This window comes from Sceloporus undulatus, chromosome 4 (genome assembly GCF_019175285.1).
Source record: "Sceloporus undulatus isolate JIND9_A2432 ecotype Alabama chromosome 4, SceUnd_v1.1, whole genome shotgun sequence".
In the NCBI taxonomy this organism is placed as follows: Eukaryota; Metazoa; Chordata; class Lepidosauria; order Squamata; family Phrynosomatidae; genus Sceloporus; species Sceloporus undulatus.
The window spans coordinates 113205144-113224648 of NC_056525.1; the positions used below are offsets into that span (position 1 = coordinate 113205144).

At 39.5% G+C, this 19505-nt stretch overlaps 1 protein-coding gene across 2 annotated transcripts in view; it reads left to right on the forward strand.

Annotated features, from left to right (window-relative positions):
• The window catches only part of KCNT2 (potassium sodium-activated channel subfamily T member 2), a 281538-nt gene that overhangs the window by 155926 nt on the left and 106107 nt on the right, over positions 1–19505 (forward strand). For both annotated transcript variants that reach the window (XM_042463483.1, XM_042463482.1), the window contains exons 10-12: positions 10281–10461; positions 11628–11792; positions 12431–12567. In XM_042463483.1, the coding sequence (XP_042319417.1) occupies positions 10281–10461; positions 11628–11792; positions 12431–12567 (483 nt within the window). The remainder of the gene's footprint in view (positions 1–10280; positions 10462–11627; positions 11793–12430; positions 12568–19505) is intronic.

The window sequence follows — 19505 nt, forward strand, 5'->3', positions numbered from 1 at the left end:
ACAAAGACATTCATGTAATTTTGAGACTTTTCCCTCAAATGTGTGCTTTTCCCCTAATGTATGCATTTTGTATACATTTCCCCCATTAACTGAATCGTGTTTCTGTGTATTCTTACAACTCTATGAATTTGTAGTACGTATTGTATTTTTAAAGAATATAAATGCTTTTGTGTTTATTTTCTTTATTCCCCCGCAAAAAATTATGCATTATACATAATTCTGAGGCAAGGTATGCTTTTCCTTGCAGCATATCTTGGGAGTTGTGAAATGGTTATTGTCGTGAAGCATTCATGCTCCCAATGAGATTCCTTTCCATCTCTAATGTAGACATCTTTTTGCAGATTAAATTGTGTATGTACGAGTCTTTAATATGCTGCCTTTCTCCTAATATGGGATTACGTACAATATATTTTAAATCAAACAGTTAAGACAGTCGGTAGTACAAAAGATTAAAAAGCATTAAACAACCAATGTAGTTAACTCAAAATGGTGAATATACATTAAAACATATTTGAAAAGACAACACTCGATTGAACATCATCCTGCCTCGACCAGTTAAAAGGTAAAGGCCAGTTCAAAGAAAATCTTTGCCTGACAGCAAAAATACATCAGACTGGATGACTACTGTGGTGTCACCAAATAAGATTTTGAGGTTTGTGAGATAGAGAAGAAAGACTTGGACTGGCTCTTATGGAGACATGCAGGTTTGTAGGTTGTCCTGTCCTAAGCTGTCACAGTAGTTGCACTGTAGTTCCTCCTCACTCATTAGTAACACATGTTGAGCAGGGTATGAATCCTTTCTTGTCTCACTCTTTTGTGTGTGTGAGAGAGGGAGAGAACCCTGGAAAATAATTTCTCCTTTCCTGTGAGATGGATGAGATTCGTTCTGTACACCACAAAAGATTTTTTTTTTTTTGCATTAATGGAAATGATTTTTGTGTAAATTGGGTAAATAGCTTAGACAAACTACAATAGGCACTGATGTGTTGCATGGACTCAAAACTCCGCTAAAAGCATCAGGTGTGTGTCTTTTCTGCATTTATGTGAGTGCTTAGTTCACAACAGGAAAAGACAATTTTGCTGAGAGAAATTTTTGCCCAAATTATGGAAACGTCAATAAAGAACAAAGCACTCTTTGTGATATTTTCACACTGGAGGTAAAAACTCTGAAGGAAGCTGATAATTCCTCATTTCAGCATGTGAGCTCAAAACAGCTACTCTCATTGAGAATAATAAATTTTGTGAATATTCTTCTCATACCTCATCATAAGCTACAAAAACTGCTAAGCCAGTCACCCTCTGTGGCATTGAATACGAATTTTGTATGGCCTTTGCTGTTAGCAACCCTTGTCTCTTCTGATTTGGTAAAATACTGTGGTACCAAATCAGATAACAGTGTTTTTTAAGTGAAAGCCATCAGATTTAAGTTAACCATAACTAACTTATTTTTGGTTTGGTTTTCACTCTACCATAGTTTTAATTTCACTGTAGTAGATAGACTCTGGTTCCTGCACTAACCAATACACAATGTAGTGTGAAGAAAATTAAGACCAAGTTAACAGAGGCTTCATCCAGAGTGCAGAAAAAAATCCAAATTGACACCACTTTAACTATATTGCTCAATGTTATGGAATTCTGGGATTTGCAGTTTCTTGTGGCACCAGAGCTCTCTGACAGAGAAAGCTAAGTGTCTCACCAAGCTACAATTCCCAGAATTCCATAGCTATGAGCCATGACAGTGAAAGTGCTGTCAACCTGGATTGTTTTTGCAGTGTGGGTGCAGCCACAGTGTCTTTTTGAACCTTGTGCCTAAATGGTTTGTACCCAGTCAGCACTGAAGCAACAAAGACCACAAAGAAGTAAAGATATCTAATAATCACAATGAAGGTTGTCAGAGGGACTGTCCACATGAGCAGTAAGAAGTTGTTTTGTCCCTGTTTGAACTGTACGTCTTTAAAAGACACATGTATCAACAAGTGTGTCCAGAGGAATCCTGGATGAAGCTACACTCCGGAGCTAAACACCAGGGCACAGTAACCCCTGGTTTGCTCTGATCTAAGCCAAAAAGTATGAATTAGCACAATGACATGTGGATTGCATGCCTGGTACAGAGACAGGGGAAGGACCCAGTGAGCTGCCAGTGCCCATAGGTATTTTTGCAGCCTGCCTGAAAATTGATCACAAATTCACATGAGTGGTCAGCTGCACCATCAACCCACTGTACTCTCTATGAAGAGAAATAATGACAAGCATGGAGTTTCACTAACAATACAATGGATTTAATTATAACATTAAGAAACAGGGAGCCATGTGGGGCCTCCATGATTGAGTTATGCCAGTGTGTCACTGGGCACATCAATATGCCATGTGAGCAGTTGATTATTTGTGCAGTTGAGTGGCTGGTTGCACAGCCAGTTGCGTGGTGGTCAAAGGGGCTGGCAGTTGGGTGGAGAAGGGAGGTGATTGGTAGCTTCTGGTGGTGTGTCCATGCACATATGTGCATGCGTCTTTGGGGTAGAGAAAAAAATACTGTAATGATGCCGCTCAATTTGTACCCATCAATTCCCCATTTTGTTGGGTCTGTCTTTGCAAGTGAAGGTGGCTGGTGTCGACACCTCATGGGTCCAGCTAGTTGTACAATTAGCAAATTCTCCATGCTACTTGGGAAACCCTGGAGATAACCTGGTTTTTCCAATCTGCCTCCTCAGTCCTTCCTTCATACTTTAGAATCCTAAGAATCTTCTTTTTATCAGAACACCTTCTACTTGATATCAGACTAAAGAATAATGCAAAACTTCTCTCTCTCTCTCTCTCTTTCTGTGATGCTTTAAACCTGAAGTCACAAATATGGGTTCTAAACAGGATGAAAGAAAAATTGCTACATGATAACATATTCTCAGTGAAGTCCATATATATTATCTTTTCAGTCTGAAGATACTTCACAGATAGCTTTTACTCTTGAACGTCTTCTCTCTCTCTCTCTCTCTTTTAAAACCACATTTTTTGCTAAGTAAAGAAAGGTTATGAATAATGACACCCATGAAGGAAACAGTCTCCAGACTCTATAGGGAAGGACAACTGAAAAAAAAGACAATATTCATACAGTAGTCATTGAGCAGCCAGCTTCTGCAAAAGGCACAAATATGACTGCTATTTTTTCTAAATGTGTCATATAATAGGTTTTGACCAGGCCCTAATGAGAAAATAATTCTGTGATGACAACGCCACAAAAAATAAGGTCTTTTTACTTGTACTGTACTACATATTTAAAAATGAAAAACACTAGTATTTTTTAGAACTTTAAAGACTTAACAGGTATTATTTGGCATCGATTTTATGGACTTCATTGAATATATGGAATATTGCCTGAGACTGTAGATTGGTATACTCATACTCAAATGGCTGTAGGTGTAAATGTAGTCAGTGAGGAAAGAGGAACTGAAAGTAAAATATGCACACACTGATCAGTAAACAGTGGTCCTTAAAAACTGCAGTTTGATGATAATGCAGATGTCTAGTATGATAAACTGGTTAACAGATGTAGTGGTATTTCTATTGATGCCAAAGGAGATATTGTTGGAGCACACCATATTTGATGTCTGCTATAGCACATCTAGGAATAGAAGATAGGAGTTAAAATTAGCTCCCATTCTCAAATAGGTGAAGAAGCAAAAACCTTTTTTTTAAAAAAAAAAAAAAACCTTTTTATCTATTTACTAAAGTCAACTTCCACTTGTGCCCTTTCCCAGAAGAACAATCAAGTTTAATGCTGACAATTGTGGATCAGCACAGATCTTTTTGTTGGTTTGTTAGGGATTTATTAGAGATGGAGGACAAGCCATGTCAAGCTTTTCTTGTACATTCAGCCCAGGATATATTTCAGTGGTATTTGCTTTGCTCTGTGTCATCAGTAACTTGGAATAAAAATAAATTATGATTGAAAAATGAAATACATTTTGCCTATTTTCATGAGCTGCAGAATTGTTCAGCTGAAGAACTTCAAAAGACTTATGTTCCATTCCTACATCATGGTCTCACATCTAGGATCTTAACTCCTTCTTGGCAGTAGAGTCTAGTTGACTGGCCACTTATACTGTCTAATTAAAAAATGGTTCTTTCTGACCCCCAACCTAGTTATTTCAGTGCATACCCACTGCACATAGAGCTGTATGCACTAAGACATAGGGCCCATTCACACTGAAAAAAATAATCTGGTGTGTGAACTGGGTTATTTCCCAGAAATACCACGATCAAATCTCTCTGTGGCATTGATTGCCAGGATTGATTCTATCTGTGGCATTTATTTGCCACGATCGTGGGATTTTACCCTGGGATTCCATTCACATTTGGCAACGGGATAAAATGCCACAATCCTGGAAGAAGGGGAGGAGGAGGCAGGGGAGGAAGAGAGGTGGTGACAGAATGACAAGAATGGAGGTGGCAATCAGAGGGGGTTGGGAGGAAGGAGAAGAAGAAGGAGGAGGCAATGGGAAGTGGCTGGGAGGAAGGACAAGAATGGATGAGGCAATCAGAGGTGTCTGGGAAGAAGGGCAAGAATGGAGGGGGCAATTGAAGGTGGCTGGGAGGAAGGAGAAGAACGAAGGGGGCAATCGGAGGGGGCTGGGAGGAAGGAGAAGAACAGAGGGCGCAATTGGAGGGGCTGGGAGGCAGGAGAAGAATGGAGGGGCAATTAGAGGTGGCTGGGAGGAACAAGAAGAAGAGAGGGGGCAATTTGAGGGGGCTGGGAGGCAGGAGAATAATGGAGGGGGCAATCAGAGGTGGCTAGGAGGAAGGAGAAGAATGGTGGGGCAAACGGAGGTGGCTGGGAGGAGGGAGAAGAACAGAGGGAGCAAATGGAGGCAAGATTGGGGTGGTGGCAGAGAAGGAGGGGAAAGAGAAGAATGAGGGGGCAAATGGAGGTGGCTGGAGGAAGGCAAGAATGGGAGTGGCTGAGGGAGAGGAGGAGGAAGGAAGGAATCGGATTGGATCGATTTTCAAGTTCCCATTGTCAAAAACCTGGTTCTTTTGAAAAGAACCTCAAGAAAACCCATGGCAAACCCTCCCCAGGTTAAGGGGAATTTACACCGGCACCCCATTCAGGTCAGAAAACCCCAGCACAAGTATGAATGACCCCTGATTCGGATCAGGAAACCCTGGCGCAAGTGTGAACAACCCCTCAATTTGGGTCATGAAAACCCGACAGAAGTGTGAACAAGCCTCTCTTAAATCGAAAAGGGGCCAAGGTTAAAATGCAGTGTGAATGGGCCCTTAGTGTACTAGCATAACCTGGATAAAATTATTCTGTAAAATTGCTCTCAGATTTTCTCCAGTGGTAAATAGTTAACTCCATTTAACATTTATCATTAGGACAGAGGTGTGTCTGATGGTATTAAAACTAAATTCCTTTTAAGATTTGATTGGTATGAGGGCACTGTGTGCTGCTACATTAGTAAACTTTATTTTGTTTGCCTGCTTTTGTGTATGGTGCTCTCTTATTTCCTGTCTCTAAAGAACTCTAGTTTCAATCTTTTCAGTAAGGTTTTGACATTAGTTTGGCAAACATAGGGCATAAATCCCTTTGTACGGGAACTAGTGACAGGTTTCAGTGAATAATGACTCAACACTCCAAAGTTCAGGTAGTACATTAATGTGGCTAATTTCTGATGTCAATTGGTATCATTCTGTTCTGCTCCTGTACTTACTTCCACACCGGGATGATAATATTTCTGGAAGATTTCTAGTTGCTAGCTGGTAATACTTTAAGTTCGAAAGAATCCCCCCCCCCATTTTGTTTCTTTAGTATTGTTATATTTTTAAGTTATAGTACATCCACTGATGCATTATAATATAATTTAAAAATATTTTTTTAAAGAAGAAAGTAGAGATTGATACTGATTGTGCAGATAAGTCTCAGAATCAAAAATAAAAACACTCAAGGGTGAGAAGAAAAGGTGTCAGGAAATATAGAATCATAGAGTTGAAAGAGGGCCATCCAGTTTAAACCCCTGCCATGCATACCCAACAGATGGCCATCCAGCCTCTGTTTAAAGACCTCCAGGGAAGGAGACTCCACTACACTCCAAGGGAGTATGTTCCACTGTCGAATAGCCCTAACTGTCAGGAAGTTCCTCCTAATGTTGAGGTGGAATCTCTTTTCCTGCAGTTTGCATCCATTTAGATTACTTTTTGTTAAAGCTACAAATACTGCAACTTGTTAACACATTTGTCCCACTGGAAGAGCCCTGTATTTTGAGAATGTGTTACCAATATGTGGATTTGGATGTTATTTTTTTTTTTTTGTTCTAGCTCTTTAAATTGATATGCTAACCATATTTTAATAATGTTCTTAGCACCCTGTCCTGTCGTCTGCTAGATTATTGTTGCCAGGCTGCTGGTCATAGTGACTTGTTTTGGCTTGGGTTTTTTTTTGTTTGTTTAGTTGGTTTGGTTTGGTTTTTGGCCATATTTTACCAACATAATTGCTTTATTTTAATTTTCCCTCCCAACAGTGGTAGATGGGATATCATGATAGGGTGAAGGACTAACAACACAGTGCCAGAACTAACATGGGGGGATACAGACTAGCAGAAAGGGGCAGCCAGACACTACCCCTTTCTGCCCCAGATGGAGAACGCACCGACAAAACGGGGCGACCTCCATGAGGCTGAAAAAACCCTGCTTCTGGCGGGTTCTTTTCTGCTGCGTGTGGGGTGTCATTGGCATGCTTGTGTGCAACGATGATGTCCATACGGCGCAGCACTGTTTGGACACTGTGCTCTGCGGATATCATCATTGGGCGCGCCATATGGACGGGAATGCACAGCGATTGTAGGGCTGGGCACGTGCAGATGCCCAGCCCTAAAAAACCCTAAAATCAGCCCCAGACTGGCACAAAGTGCTGGTCTGTACTGGGTTATAGTTTGTATATTACTGCAGAACTTCTTACAGGTCTGTTCGAGCTTGATATAGGTTAATACATTCCTATACTTAAAAAATAATGTGATAAGATACTGTCTAAAGGGATGCAGCTCCTATATCTGTCTGTGCAGTCTATGGGCAGTTCCTGATGAAATATATCTTTAAGTTTGTGAAACTTATTTTAGAGTGAGGATAATTTATATAAGGATATGACTTTCTTTTGGACTTCACATTTCTCTTATCCAAAAAGTTTCAGATGCAATTAATTGATAGTAAGTTAACATATCTTTTTGAAAAGCTGAAGCTCTAGAAGAATCCATTATGCATGTCTTGGGTTACAGAAGAGAAGACCCCTAAAGTGGCTTCAGCCAGGCTCCCCTGGAGTTTGTGCATTTTTGAAATCCCATTTTTAATTATCTACATTTAGTGTGGGGGTAAAAGTATATATTAGACCTAACAATGGAACAAATTTGCTAACGGCATTGTTTTGCCAGATCCATGCCCATTCTATATCCCGGTTTAAAAGCCTTGGCAGCTAGCATTCTGTATTCGTTAATTTTCATAACCCTATTATTCGTGCTTTGCACTACAGTGACAAATCTCTACCTACAAGAATGATGGGCACAGATAATGATAACATATTCAGTCTGAATTATAAGTAGCTGTGCAGATTTGTAATGGCGCTGTGAATGCCTACATATGGTAATAATATGATAAATTATATGGTTACATTTCTCCTTGTTTCTGATGTTTCAGTTGGGGAAATGCTACATAGATCCTAGCAGTGTTAATATTCTAGAGTTCTCAACACTAAAATATATAAGCTTTTGCAAGAATTAGTAGTTATGGAGGACTTCAATTACCCTTATACTTGCTGGGAGACTAAGGGCCAAAGCAGACAGGCAGGAAGGAGTGGCCAGAAGTTGTTACCAGCCTGATAGCTCCGGCCATGGCCCTGACGGCACCTCCTCGCATGGCTCCAAATCGGAGCGGAAAAGATCAGCTCCTTTTGGGGCCAGATTTGGGCCACCTTAGGCAGCCCCAGGTAGCATCCAGGGGCATGCATCATGTAAATGCCACACCTAACTCTGCTAAGAATAGCTACAAATTCCTGATGTGCTTTGCAGATAATTTATTTTTGCAAAAGCTAGAGATAGGAACAAGGGGACCAACAATCCTGAACTTGATCGTAACCAGAGGGGAGGACTTGGAGACTGAAATCCAAGCAGTCAGTATTAGAGGGAAGTGACCATGTAATGTTAGAATTTGCACTTGTGGGACAGGGAAAAGAAAAGTATAGTCAAACATATATCTTGGATTTCCAAACGCTGCTTTTAACAAGTTCAGGAAATTACCATGGAATCCCATGAATAGATGTTCTCAAGGAAAAAGACACCCAGTAAGGGTTAGAGTTCTTGAAGAAAGTTGCAAAAGGACGAAGAAAAATGTATGTATATAGAATGGAGGGAAAGATAGTATAAACCATAATAGTTGCCCATGTACATGTAGGATTCCCTGTACAGTTTATTTCTACAGATTTCTAGACTATAGGGCCATAATTAGAAGATGTGACTTTTTATCACAAGGATGTCATCAAGGAAGAGTACAGATGTGTACTCAAACTTGCACAAATAGTATAAGAAAACCTAAATCTCAGAATGAGCTGAAACTTGCTAGATAAGCAAGGAACAACAACAAAAAGGTTTTATTTTGTTGTTTTCCCAGATACAGTCTAGGCAATGGAATGACCAAGACAGCAATTGGGCCACTTTCAGTAAGGATGGCAAAAGTATAACAGATCACAATGAAAAGAGATCACAATACTTATTTTGCTTCTGTTTTTACCCCAAAAGACAACTGTGCTTCCAAACAGCAGCAGTGACCTTGGCAATGGATGTGGATTGCAAACCAAGACTGACAGGCAAAGTGAGGGATCACCTAGCTAAGCTAAATCAGTTCAAATTGTCAAGGCCAGACACATTTCATCCCAAGAACAGCACTGAAGGAACTTAAAGATGTACTCTCTGAACCACTTGCCATCCTTCTTAAAAAAAAATCTTAGAGAACAGCTGAGGTGCCAAAGGAGTGGTTTCAAAGGGCAAATGTCCCTCTCTTTAAAAAAGGACAAAAAAAAGTAGATCCAGGAAACTACAGCCCAATAGCTTGACTTCAATAACATGAAAAATAATAGAATGGATTTCAGTATATAAGTTTCTGTCTGCAATTATCTCAATGAGAATCCAATGATCATTAGAAGCCAGCACATGTTTGTTGAGAATAAATCCTACCAAACGAATCTTATATCTTTTTTCAGTAAAGTCACTAGGTTAGTAGATGGTGAGAATGCTGTAGATGTCATTTATCTGGATGTCCACAAAGCATTTGATAATTTCTCCCATAATATTTTGATTAGCATATTGATTAAGTATGGAATAGATGAAAAACACTGCCAGATGGATCCATAATTGGTTGGAAAATGATGCCCAAAGAGTCGTCATCAGTGGTTGTGCTTCAAACTGAAGTAGGTAGTGAGTGGAGTGCCTTGGAGTTCTCCTCATGGGGGTGGAGGGAATCCTTATAAAGTTTGCAGGCAACACAAAATTAGGAGGGGGGTGGCTAACATATTGGAAGACAGGAACAGAATTCAAAAGGACCCAGAGAAACTAGAAAATTAGGCAGAAATTAATAGAATGGAATTCAGTAGATACAAATGCAATATTCTACACTTAGCCCCAAAAAACTACACGTATATGTATACTATGAGGGATACATGGCTCAGAAGTACTCTGTATGAAGAGGACCTTGAGTTATTGTTGATCATAAACTGAACATGAGCCAGCATTGTGAGGTTGCAGCAAAAAAATGGTGAATGCATTAATGGAAGCATAATTTCCAAGATGTGGAAAGTAACAGTCTGCACTGATCAGGCCTCATCTGGATTACTGTGCTGAGTTCTGAGTGCCTCATATAGGCATGTTGGAGCAGATTCAGAGAAGGGCAATAAAGATAATAAGTATAATAAACAAAACATAAGAGAAAAGGTTGAAGGGGCTGGACATGTTCAACTTAGTGAAGAGAAGACTGAGATGACATGATTGTACTCTATGATTCTGTGAGTCTATGAGAAACATTGAATTTCTTTTCAGATGGCAGATAAAACTATACATGGACCACATTATTGTGAACTAATAAAACATTTTCTTGAAAACAAATGTGCTTGTGTGTGTGTGTGTGTGTGTGTGTGTGTGGGCCTATGCACTGAATAATTGATCGTTTCTTTGAGCAGAATTGTCAGTTTGTATTTACCAACCTAGTTACAGGTGTTGTCTTTCTCCCCCACCCCCATTCTTTTATTTGCATAGTATTTGTGGAATTCAACATCTGGAGCGAGCAGGAAACAAGCTGACTCTCTTTGACTCCCTTTATTTCTGCATAGTGACATTTTCAACTGTGGGCTTTGGAGATGTTACTCCCAAGATCTGGCCTTCAAAACTGCTGGTTGTCATTATGATCTGTGTTGCCCTTGTAGTGTTGCCAATACAGGTAATTCCCCCCACCCCTCACTATCGAAACTATAGAAATTTGGATTAAAAATTACTTCATTTTTAACTATTTTCAAATGATTAAGTGCTTATTTCATGTCATCTTTTTTCAAAACAATCATAACTTCTTTTGTCTTCTACAAAGAGACCATTCTTTGTTTCTGGGAAAAAATGTGGGGGTGTGAAAATCCTACAGCCCTTCAGGCAAGTCCTGGAACTCTGACCTGGTTCAGCCACTGGTGAAGAATGCTGGGACTTAAAGTCCAACAACATCTGAACAACCATAATGCCTGTGTGAGGCATTATGATGAATATTCCTTCCCCTTTCCATCCTATATGTAAAAGAGTGCAGGTTTGGTTTTCTAAAATTAAAAATCTGCTTCTTGTGCTTTGTATTTTTGACTGAAATTGAGATTTTCATTTAACTGCATTTAATGTTTTCTTTCCAGAATTTGCACAATGTATTCATAGTTTTATGGGTATTTAAGATACTCTCAGGAGGAATCAGAGCCCAATCAGAAAAGATATCACTTTGTATTTTGCTCATACTCTCCCACTCAGTTTGAAATACCACACTTCTGTCTGTCTGTTACACACACATCCTTTTTTCTTTCTTTCTTTTTTTTTTTTAGTTTAATGTCTTTGACCACCCACAGACTTAGATGCTGCGTTTAGAAATGGGATATCAACAGTAACTTCCACAACACATTAATTTGCAATCTTTATTTCACCACTGATATAAAAGACGAATGGTAGTGACCCCTTTCCACAAAAATGGTGAAATACAGCTATTAATGTCTTCCCACAGTGATATAGTGAATATATATATATATATCTAGATAGTACACACACAAACAACACACACACACACACACATTTTTAAGGGTTGCCCTTGCTTTCTTGGAACATGTCTATTGGCTCTTACTAGCAATCTGCCCAAGAATACCAATTATGCTCTGTGCATTAAATCCATGTGTGAAGGAAACATGAGCCATCTCAGATCAAATCACTATAAATAGATGATTCTAAGCAACCGAGTCATATGGTTTCCCAGCTTTCCCCACATTGGCTTCTTGAGGCCTGAAAGACCTGAGGGCCAAGGAATTTTCACACACTTCATTGATATTCAGATACATGTTTCATTCTTGTCTTTCCATTTTGTTGCAGTTTGAACAGCTGGCTTATTTGTGGATGGAAAGACAAAAATCAGGTGGAAATTATAGCCGACACAGAGCTCAGACAGAAAAGCATGTGGTATTGTGTGTCAGTTCTCTTAAGATTGACCTGCTCATGGATTTCCTAAATGAATTCTATGCTCATCCTAGGCTTCAGGTAAATCAAGCAGACCAGAATATCAACTCAGGCAGAAATCTCTTGTAGACTGATTTCTAAAATGTTCAGTTCAAGTATGACTGAAATGATAATCTCAACCCAGTTTCAAGAGACTGGCAGATGTCCCTGTAAAGTTTAGGCATGTCAAAAATCAAGACACATTGAAGAAGCATCACCACAGATGTTTAAAACTGATAAGAGCACCTGATGTTTCCTTTCGTTAGGGTTGCTGATGCTTCTTATGGGCAATGAGGTTTCTGGGGTAACCTCTGTTTTCTGCTGCAAAACTGGAGATTGTTTTGTAAAGCATGAAATGTATACGCATCCTTTGCCAGAGAAAGTGATTTAAATTCATCACAGCATGGTGCAAAGCTTTGTGCTTCGATCTCTTGCTGAGCAGCTTTGGCTTCAGTGAAATCATTGTGGAATGAAATGGCATGGATCCATTTTCCTTTTTCATTTGAGAATAAAAGATTAAAATAAGTTACTTTTCATCAATCTTATTCTCCTTCCCCACCCCAACTGAGCTAAATATTAAAGAAAAATATATTCCACTGGAGAAATAGTATATCCATAGAATATTCGCTCTTGTTGTGATCTCCACTCTTCCATTCCCTCTCACAAACCTTTTTTTACAGGACTACTATGTGGTTATCTTGTGCCCCACTGAGATGGATGTTCAAGTTAGAAGAGTGCTACAAATCCCAATGTGGTCTCAAAGAGTTATCTATCTCCAGGGTTCAGCACTAAAGGATCAAGACCTGCTAAGAGCTAAGTAGGTACAAATATATGTCCTTCCCTTCCTGACCTCTTTCTCTTCTTTCGTTTATCTTTGCAATTTGAGCGTCATCAGTTTTAACCTCCACGCATAAGAACTAGAGGCCAAACAGAAGGCAATTTGCATTTGAAATCCTGTACCATATTGGTACAGTATAGTCATTCATTTTTACAATGAAATATTTAGGGTTTGGAATTCAAGGTACAGCAATCTTTTTTTAAAAAATAATTACACTTTTTACCTTTTCTTCTTTTGTACTCCCCCCCTACCTTAATCTAATTTCATAGGAAGTCTTCAAATAGGTTTTTTTTTTTTGGCAGAAAGTTCATGCTTAGTGATATTTTTATATACTTTATATAGGCAAATTCACATCCATGTTGAGCAAAAAGCAGTCGTGACTTTCCCCAACACGCACACACACATGCCTCCTAGATCTAATATTTTCTCTGTAGTAGGAAACAGCATTTTCTGCATGGAAAATATTTCAATGTAGAAATATTAGTTCCCTGTACAGAATATGCTATTTTCTCCACACAAAAAAAATCACCTTTTTTTTTTGCAGATCAACCATGTATGATTATTATACCAAATTATTTTATGTATGTATGTATGTATTTATTTATTTATTTTTATATGCCACCTTTCTCCCTAATTAGGTGGCTCTCAAAATATGCTCTAAATAACAACAATCCCCAATTACAGCCTTTTTCTGTGCAGAAACTAATATTTTAAGTGCATGAATTAATATTTTTGCATTTAAATATAATTTTAATACAGATCATGCTGGTTCCTGCACAAAAATGCTGCTTTGTGCACAAAACAATCACATGTGAATTTTGTGCAGAATAAATCCCGAACTCTCAATATTCTTGTCAGTCCAGCATTCTTCTTGTCAGAATTTCTCAACACTCGAAAAGCATATTTTCCAACCTTTCCCAAATATATTTGAATACTCTTCCCGACACAGAACCCTAGCTAGAGTTTTCAGAATATCCTTAAGGCCAGCCTCCCATATACAGCTTATTAATGTAGTCTAGCCTTGAGGTTATCAATGTCTGGACTATTGCAACCATTCTGTCCCTGCCCAGGAGCAGCTACAGTTGGCATAACAACTGAAGCATGTGAGAGACATTTAAAGTCGTTGAACGCACTAGGTTGCCTAATGACAAAGATCCAGATATATTCTTCAAGGCCATGCACTTTATCCTTCAGAGGGGATCCCTCCAATACAGATAGTCTACCTGTCTCCAGGCTATGGGGAGCACCTATGACAAGTCTTGGCAGAATCCAATTTATTGGCCTTCCTCCAGCCAACAGTTGTGTCCAATGATTGGTCAGGAACTTTCACAACTGCACTTGATTCAGATATGATGGATAAGTGTAGTTGGATGTCATAAGCATACTGATGTCACTTTACTCCAAGTCTTCTGATGACCACTCTCAGTAGTTTCATATGGATATAAATAAAGCTGGTGATATGAAAGTATCCCGTAACACCCCTGTACCATATATTTAGCTGCATGGTATATTTCTTTATTGCATGCCCACTAAAATCCCTTCAGTGTACATGTGCCTGAGTGTATATTGTGATGTGTTCCTGCACAAACTGGCATACCTCAGTACTACTTAACATCGAATTGATGGTTAAGGTGTTTTATTTTCCTGGAGAAGTGAGTAAAAAGAATACAGTATAAAAAGAATAAAACAGATGAGCAATATTATCATGATTTGTTCCCATTCAGATATGGAAAAGAACATTGCTTGGTTCCCTGTTGTTAGGTGTCCCATTTTCAAAACCCTTCAGTGAAACAATACATCTTTATAGATGCAGTAATTTCTGTGTAATGTTGTGTGTTTTGGACCTGCATAGAAAACAACTGCTGCAGGCAACAATGTTTTGTGCTGTTCGTATAATATAAGAGCTAAGTTTGTGGGCTTCATTTCACTGTTCAGGAGAGATGTTTCTGCTCTGAAGACATATTTAATAGTCTGTTCATCAGTCAGTGCAGGACACTTGGCTTATCACATTTCTGCTCTAATAGACTTTGTGACTCTTTTCTTGTTACACTTTATATTGGATATCTTAAGACATCAGTTGGTAGATTGCTTGTGATGAGAAGTGCGGAGATTTCATTACAAACTTGGAATTAAATAGTGAGTAGTAACTACCATATATATTCAACTATAAATCATTCTCATGTATAAATCGAGGGCAGATTTTGGGGTCAAAATGATGGATTTTGATATGAACCATGGATAAGTCATGGGAAAAACTTAGGGGCATGTAACAAAGGATGTAAAGAATGAAGCAGAAGAAAACAATACCAAAGAACAATTCCAGCAGGCATAACTAAAGGCTGGATGCATGAGAGAGCAGAGCAAGGTCAGTGCTTCCAACACAGATTACACTCTTGCATTTCACCAGGGGATGGTTCCTTTTTTAAAAAAATAAGAGTTAAAATACAATACTTATATTGACCCATCAATAAGTCAACTCAGTTTTTTTGGGGGGTCAATTTTTTAACTTAAATTTCTAGACTTATACATGAGTATATACAGTAGTTACAGGGCACCCTTCCTTTATGTGGGGGAACTGTTCCGGACCGCCCCTCATAAGGGAAATTCCATGAATGCTCAAACCCCATTTAAAACAGTGGTTCTCGTGCATGCAGAGTGGAATGGTGCACACACCATAGCGTGCCTTTTATGGTGACCAGCTTTAGTGTGAGCTGAAAGCTGCGTAAAGCACGCCCACATATGACGTGGGCGCACTGTACTTTACACAGCTAACGAAGGCATAACATTATGATTATATAATAGCAAATGATTTGTCTCACCTCTTTTTAGTTCTTTTTGTTCTTGTGGGGTTCCATTTATACTTCAGTACTTTTATACTTCACTAAATGGTAGAGGAATGATATCACATGGTTCTAGTTTCTCCTGTACCTTGAGCTGCTGGTGCTGCATGTTCTATTATATGGGCTGGAATTAATGACAAAGTGGCTGGAAGAAGAGTATGTTTTGTGGTACAGGCCAACAGTTTGTAGCATTCAGATGTTTTCTCAGCTCATACAAGTACCTATTTTAGGTCTGATTTTAGGCCCGGTACATACTTGTGGGAAAGTCCTGGCTGGCAGTGGCCTGTTTTTCCTCAGAGGGATGCTGCAGCAGCCAAACCAGGTTCTTTTTGGGTCGCTGGGCGAACATCACAAGTGCGCCAATGGTGCTCTCGTGACGTAAGCGATGTGCAGCAACATGTATATGCTCCGTGTCACTTACGCCAAGATGGTGGTGCCTGTGTGGATGGGCTGCCGCCATTAGGCCGCTGCCATGCCATGCTACAGTTAGGAACCGTGCAGTGGGTGCGCAGTCCCTAGTATTGGCAGTGGCACAACACTTTGGGACCGTCTGTCCTGGGCCTTAGTTAACCCTCAAAAAGTATCGGAAAGTATATATAGGGTTGGGAGAGACCACAAGGGCCATCCATTCCACCCCCATTCCATGCAGGAATACACAATCAAAGCCATCCAGCCTCTATTTAAAAGCCTCCAAGGAAGGAGACTCCACCACTCTTCAAGGCAACATATTCCACTGTCGAACAGCTCTTACTGTCAGGAGGTTCTTCCTAATGTTGAGGTGGAATCTCTTTTCCTGTAGCTTGCATCCATTGTTCAGGGTCCTGTTCTCTGGAGCAACAGAAAACAATCTTGCTCCCTCCTCAATATGACATCCTTTCAAATATTTAAACAGGGCTATCATATCACCTCTTAATCGTCTCTTCTCCAGGCTAAACATGCCCAGCTCCCCAAGTCTCTCCTCTTAAGGCATGGTTTCCAGATCCCTCACCATTTTGGTCTCCCTCCTCTGGACAGATTCCTGCTTGTCAACATCTTTTTAGAATTGTGGTGCCCAGAATGGGACACAGTATTCCAATTGAGGCCTGATCAAAGCAGAATAAAGTGGCACTATTACTTCCCTTGATCTAGACACTGTACTTCTATTAATGCAGCCTAGAATCACATTGGCCTTTTTAGCTGCTGCATCACACTGTTGACTCATGTTCAACTTGTTGTCTATTAGGACCCTTTCACATGTAGTTAAACCAAGTGTCCCCCATCCTATATCTGTGCAGTTCATTTTTTCTGCTTAAGTACAGTACCTTACATTTCTCATTACTGACATTCATTTTGTTAGTTTGGGCTCAACTTTCTAATCTACTAAATCATTTTGAATTTTGTCCATTTCCTCTGTGGTCATACCTCCTAATTTGGTGTCATCTGCAAATTTGATAAGCATGTTCTTTATGAGCACCTTGGAACTGCAATTAGTTGCTTTTAAAAATTGGTAACCGAAGCTGTGACTTGCACGTTGATCAAACAAAACAAAGGTGAACAACTTGTGGACTATTATGTGCCTCTAAACACTTTTGCTAATCCCAGACTAGAGTGTTGGACTATGAAGATTATTATATGGAGGATAAGGATGAATGCAAAGCGGATTGCTCCTGTCTTTATCCTGCCCTCTTTGCACGATTGAGGGAAGGGTTGTCACACACTGCACACTTAAACCGCTCTGCTGTTCATGAAGTGTAATAGACTTGTTATTTGTTATTAATGGAAATTCTCATTAATACCAAATGATGGGTCCATTACACTTCACTGACAGGAGCAGAATGGGATAAACATGCATTGTGTGATAATCTTTCCCCTGATTGCTTGAATGTGACAAGATAAGGACAGGAACAATCCACTTTGCTCCCATTCTTATCATTCATGTGATAATCTCCTATGACTCTGAAAATAATAATAATAATAATAATAATAATAATAATAATAATAATAATAAGTTTTATTTATAGACCACTATTCCGCAATGATCATAGCAGTGTACAGTAAAAATTGCAATACAAAATTAGTCCCTACCCACCCCCTCACTCCCTCCAGGCTGGATGATGACAGTTGGCCATGGAGGGAGGGCTCTGTCTCTTCAGGGCAGTCCCGATGGTGTTGGACCCACCACCTCACTCCCTCCAGGCTGGATGATGACAGTTGGTTTGAATCCCTGCTCAGCCATGAAAAACCACTGGTGATCTTGGACAAGTAACACACTCTCAGCCTGAGAAGAAGGCAAAGGCAAACGCCCTCTGAACAAATCTTGCCAAGAAAACCTCATGATAGGTTCCTCTTAGGGCTTCCTTAAGTCAAAAAGAACTTGGACATAACAACATTGTTTTAGTAAAAGATAAATATCTTCTACAAAATGGAATCTTATCCTATAGTTATGCAGTATTAAAAGATAAATATTGAATAACTGTAGGATAAGATTCTATTTTGGTGCAAGTCCACAACAGATGTGTTATGTCTGCCAAAAATACAATTTTAGGGAATGAAAAAAAAAATCTGTACTGGATAGATTGGTGGTGGTAAAAGGGTCTTTTAAAACCATGTGAGAAAGATATGTATATTTAGGGGTAAATTGGCTTCTTATGTAATAAGAGTGCAAATACTTCAGTTTTCATCTGTTTGTCTAATCTTGCTAAAAAGTATTTTGTGGGCTTTTGTGTGTGTTGTGGTAAAAGCTATCCCATAAAAATAATCATAGGAATTTAGCCTGTTACAACCCCGGTACCAAGCAGCTGTAAAAATGTACTTTGCTTCTTACAAAAGATGAAATATAATGTACCTTTCACAGGATTCTTTCTTTTAATGCTTTCTGTGAGAAGCAACATGGGGAGAGCTTAATAGGGCATATTATAAAAATGTAGCCCAATAAATGAGGAGTTGCTAAGCAGCAGTTTCTCTGATTTTTTCCTCCTGTAATGAGGATATAGGCAAACATAATCCATCGGCCAATGGAGTGTTAGGTGTGCATTGGTCACCATTAAAAAAGAAGAAGAAGAATACGGTTGTTGTTGCCTCCACTATCTGAGTCTGCATACTGTTCTGTGTTGACTGTGTATGGAAAATGCCATTGATCAAAGTTAGCAAAATTAGTGACAAAGTTAGCTTCAAGCCCCAAGGACACCCCAACGGCAGCGGGGACTCCCAGAAAGGGGCTGCTCGGCCCCTTTCTGATTTGCATCACTGGTGCAGCCTTCACATGGCTGCACCAGCGACGCAAACCAGGAAGAAGCTCCGTTTCGGAGCTCCTTCCTGCTCCGCCGAAAGGGCGCATTAAGTGCCCTCACGCAGAAAGATGGAGTCATGTTCGCGCCGCCTCATTTGGAGGCGGCACGTTCATGACGCCATCATGGCGGCGGCCATGTGGAACAGCCGCCGCCATTTTGTGCGTGCGGAGCACGTACTAGGATTAGGGGTACGGAAGCACCGCCCCTTCCTAACCCTAGTACGTGCTCTGCGCGTACTTTAATGGCGGTCTGTAACCCCCCTATGTTATTCATTTTGTTAAAAGCAACTACTATGTGAAAAATATTTTTAAAGAAATATATTCTCTTTTTTAAAAAGAGAGAGAATGGCATTTGGACTCTTTTGCGCTTGCTGATCCATATAAAAATGTTATAAGAGGACAGGATGGATTGAACTGATACAGTCAGCAAATTCAAGAAAGAGAAAATTAGTATTAAGATGCTTTCACAACTGAATGTATTTCGGGATGTAACTTGACCGTAGGCTAACCCTTCCAAGGTTGCAGATAGAATGGGTCTGCTGCCTCAGGCAACAGATTTGTGTGTCACAAAAGGCCAGAAAATAGTTATTTAATTTTTAAAAAAATTTCTTGCATTAGAGTACAATAGTCTTGTTCCTGGTGAAAATGAGCAGAGATACGTGAGGAACTCGTCTACTTTGTGAAAAGAACTTGGGCTTGTTTGGGGTGCTTCTCACCTTAATATGAGCAAATGAAACTTGGACATCAAGTTTTGTTTTATTTTGTTTTACCCTCCATCTTAATAATAATAATAATAATAATAATAATAA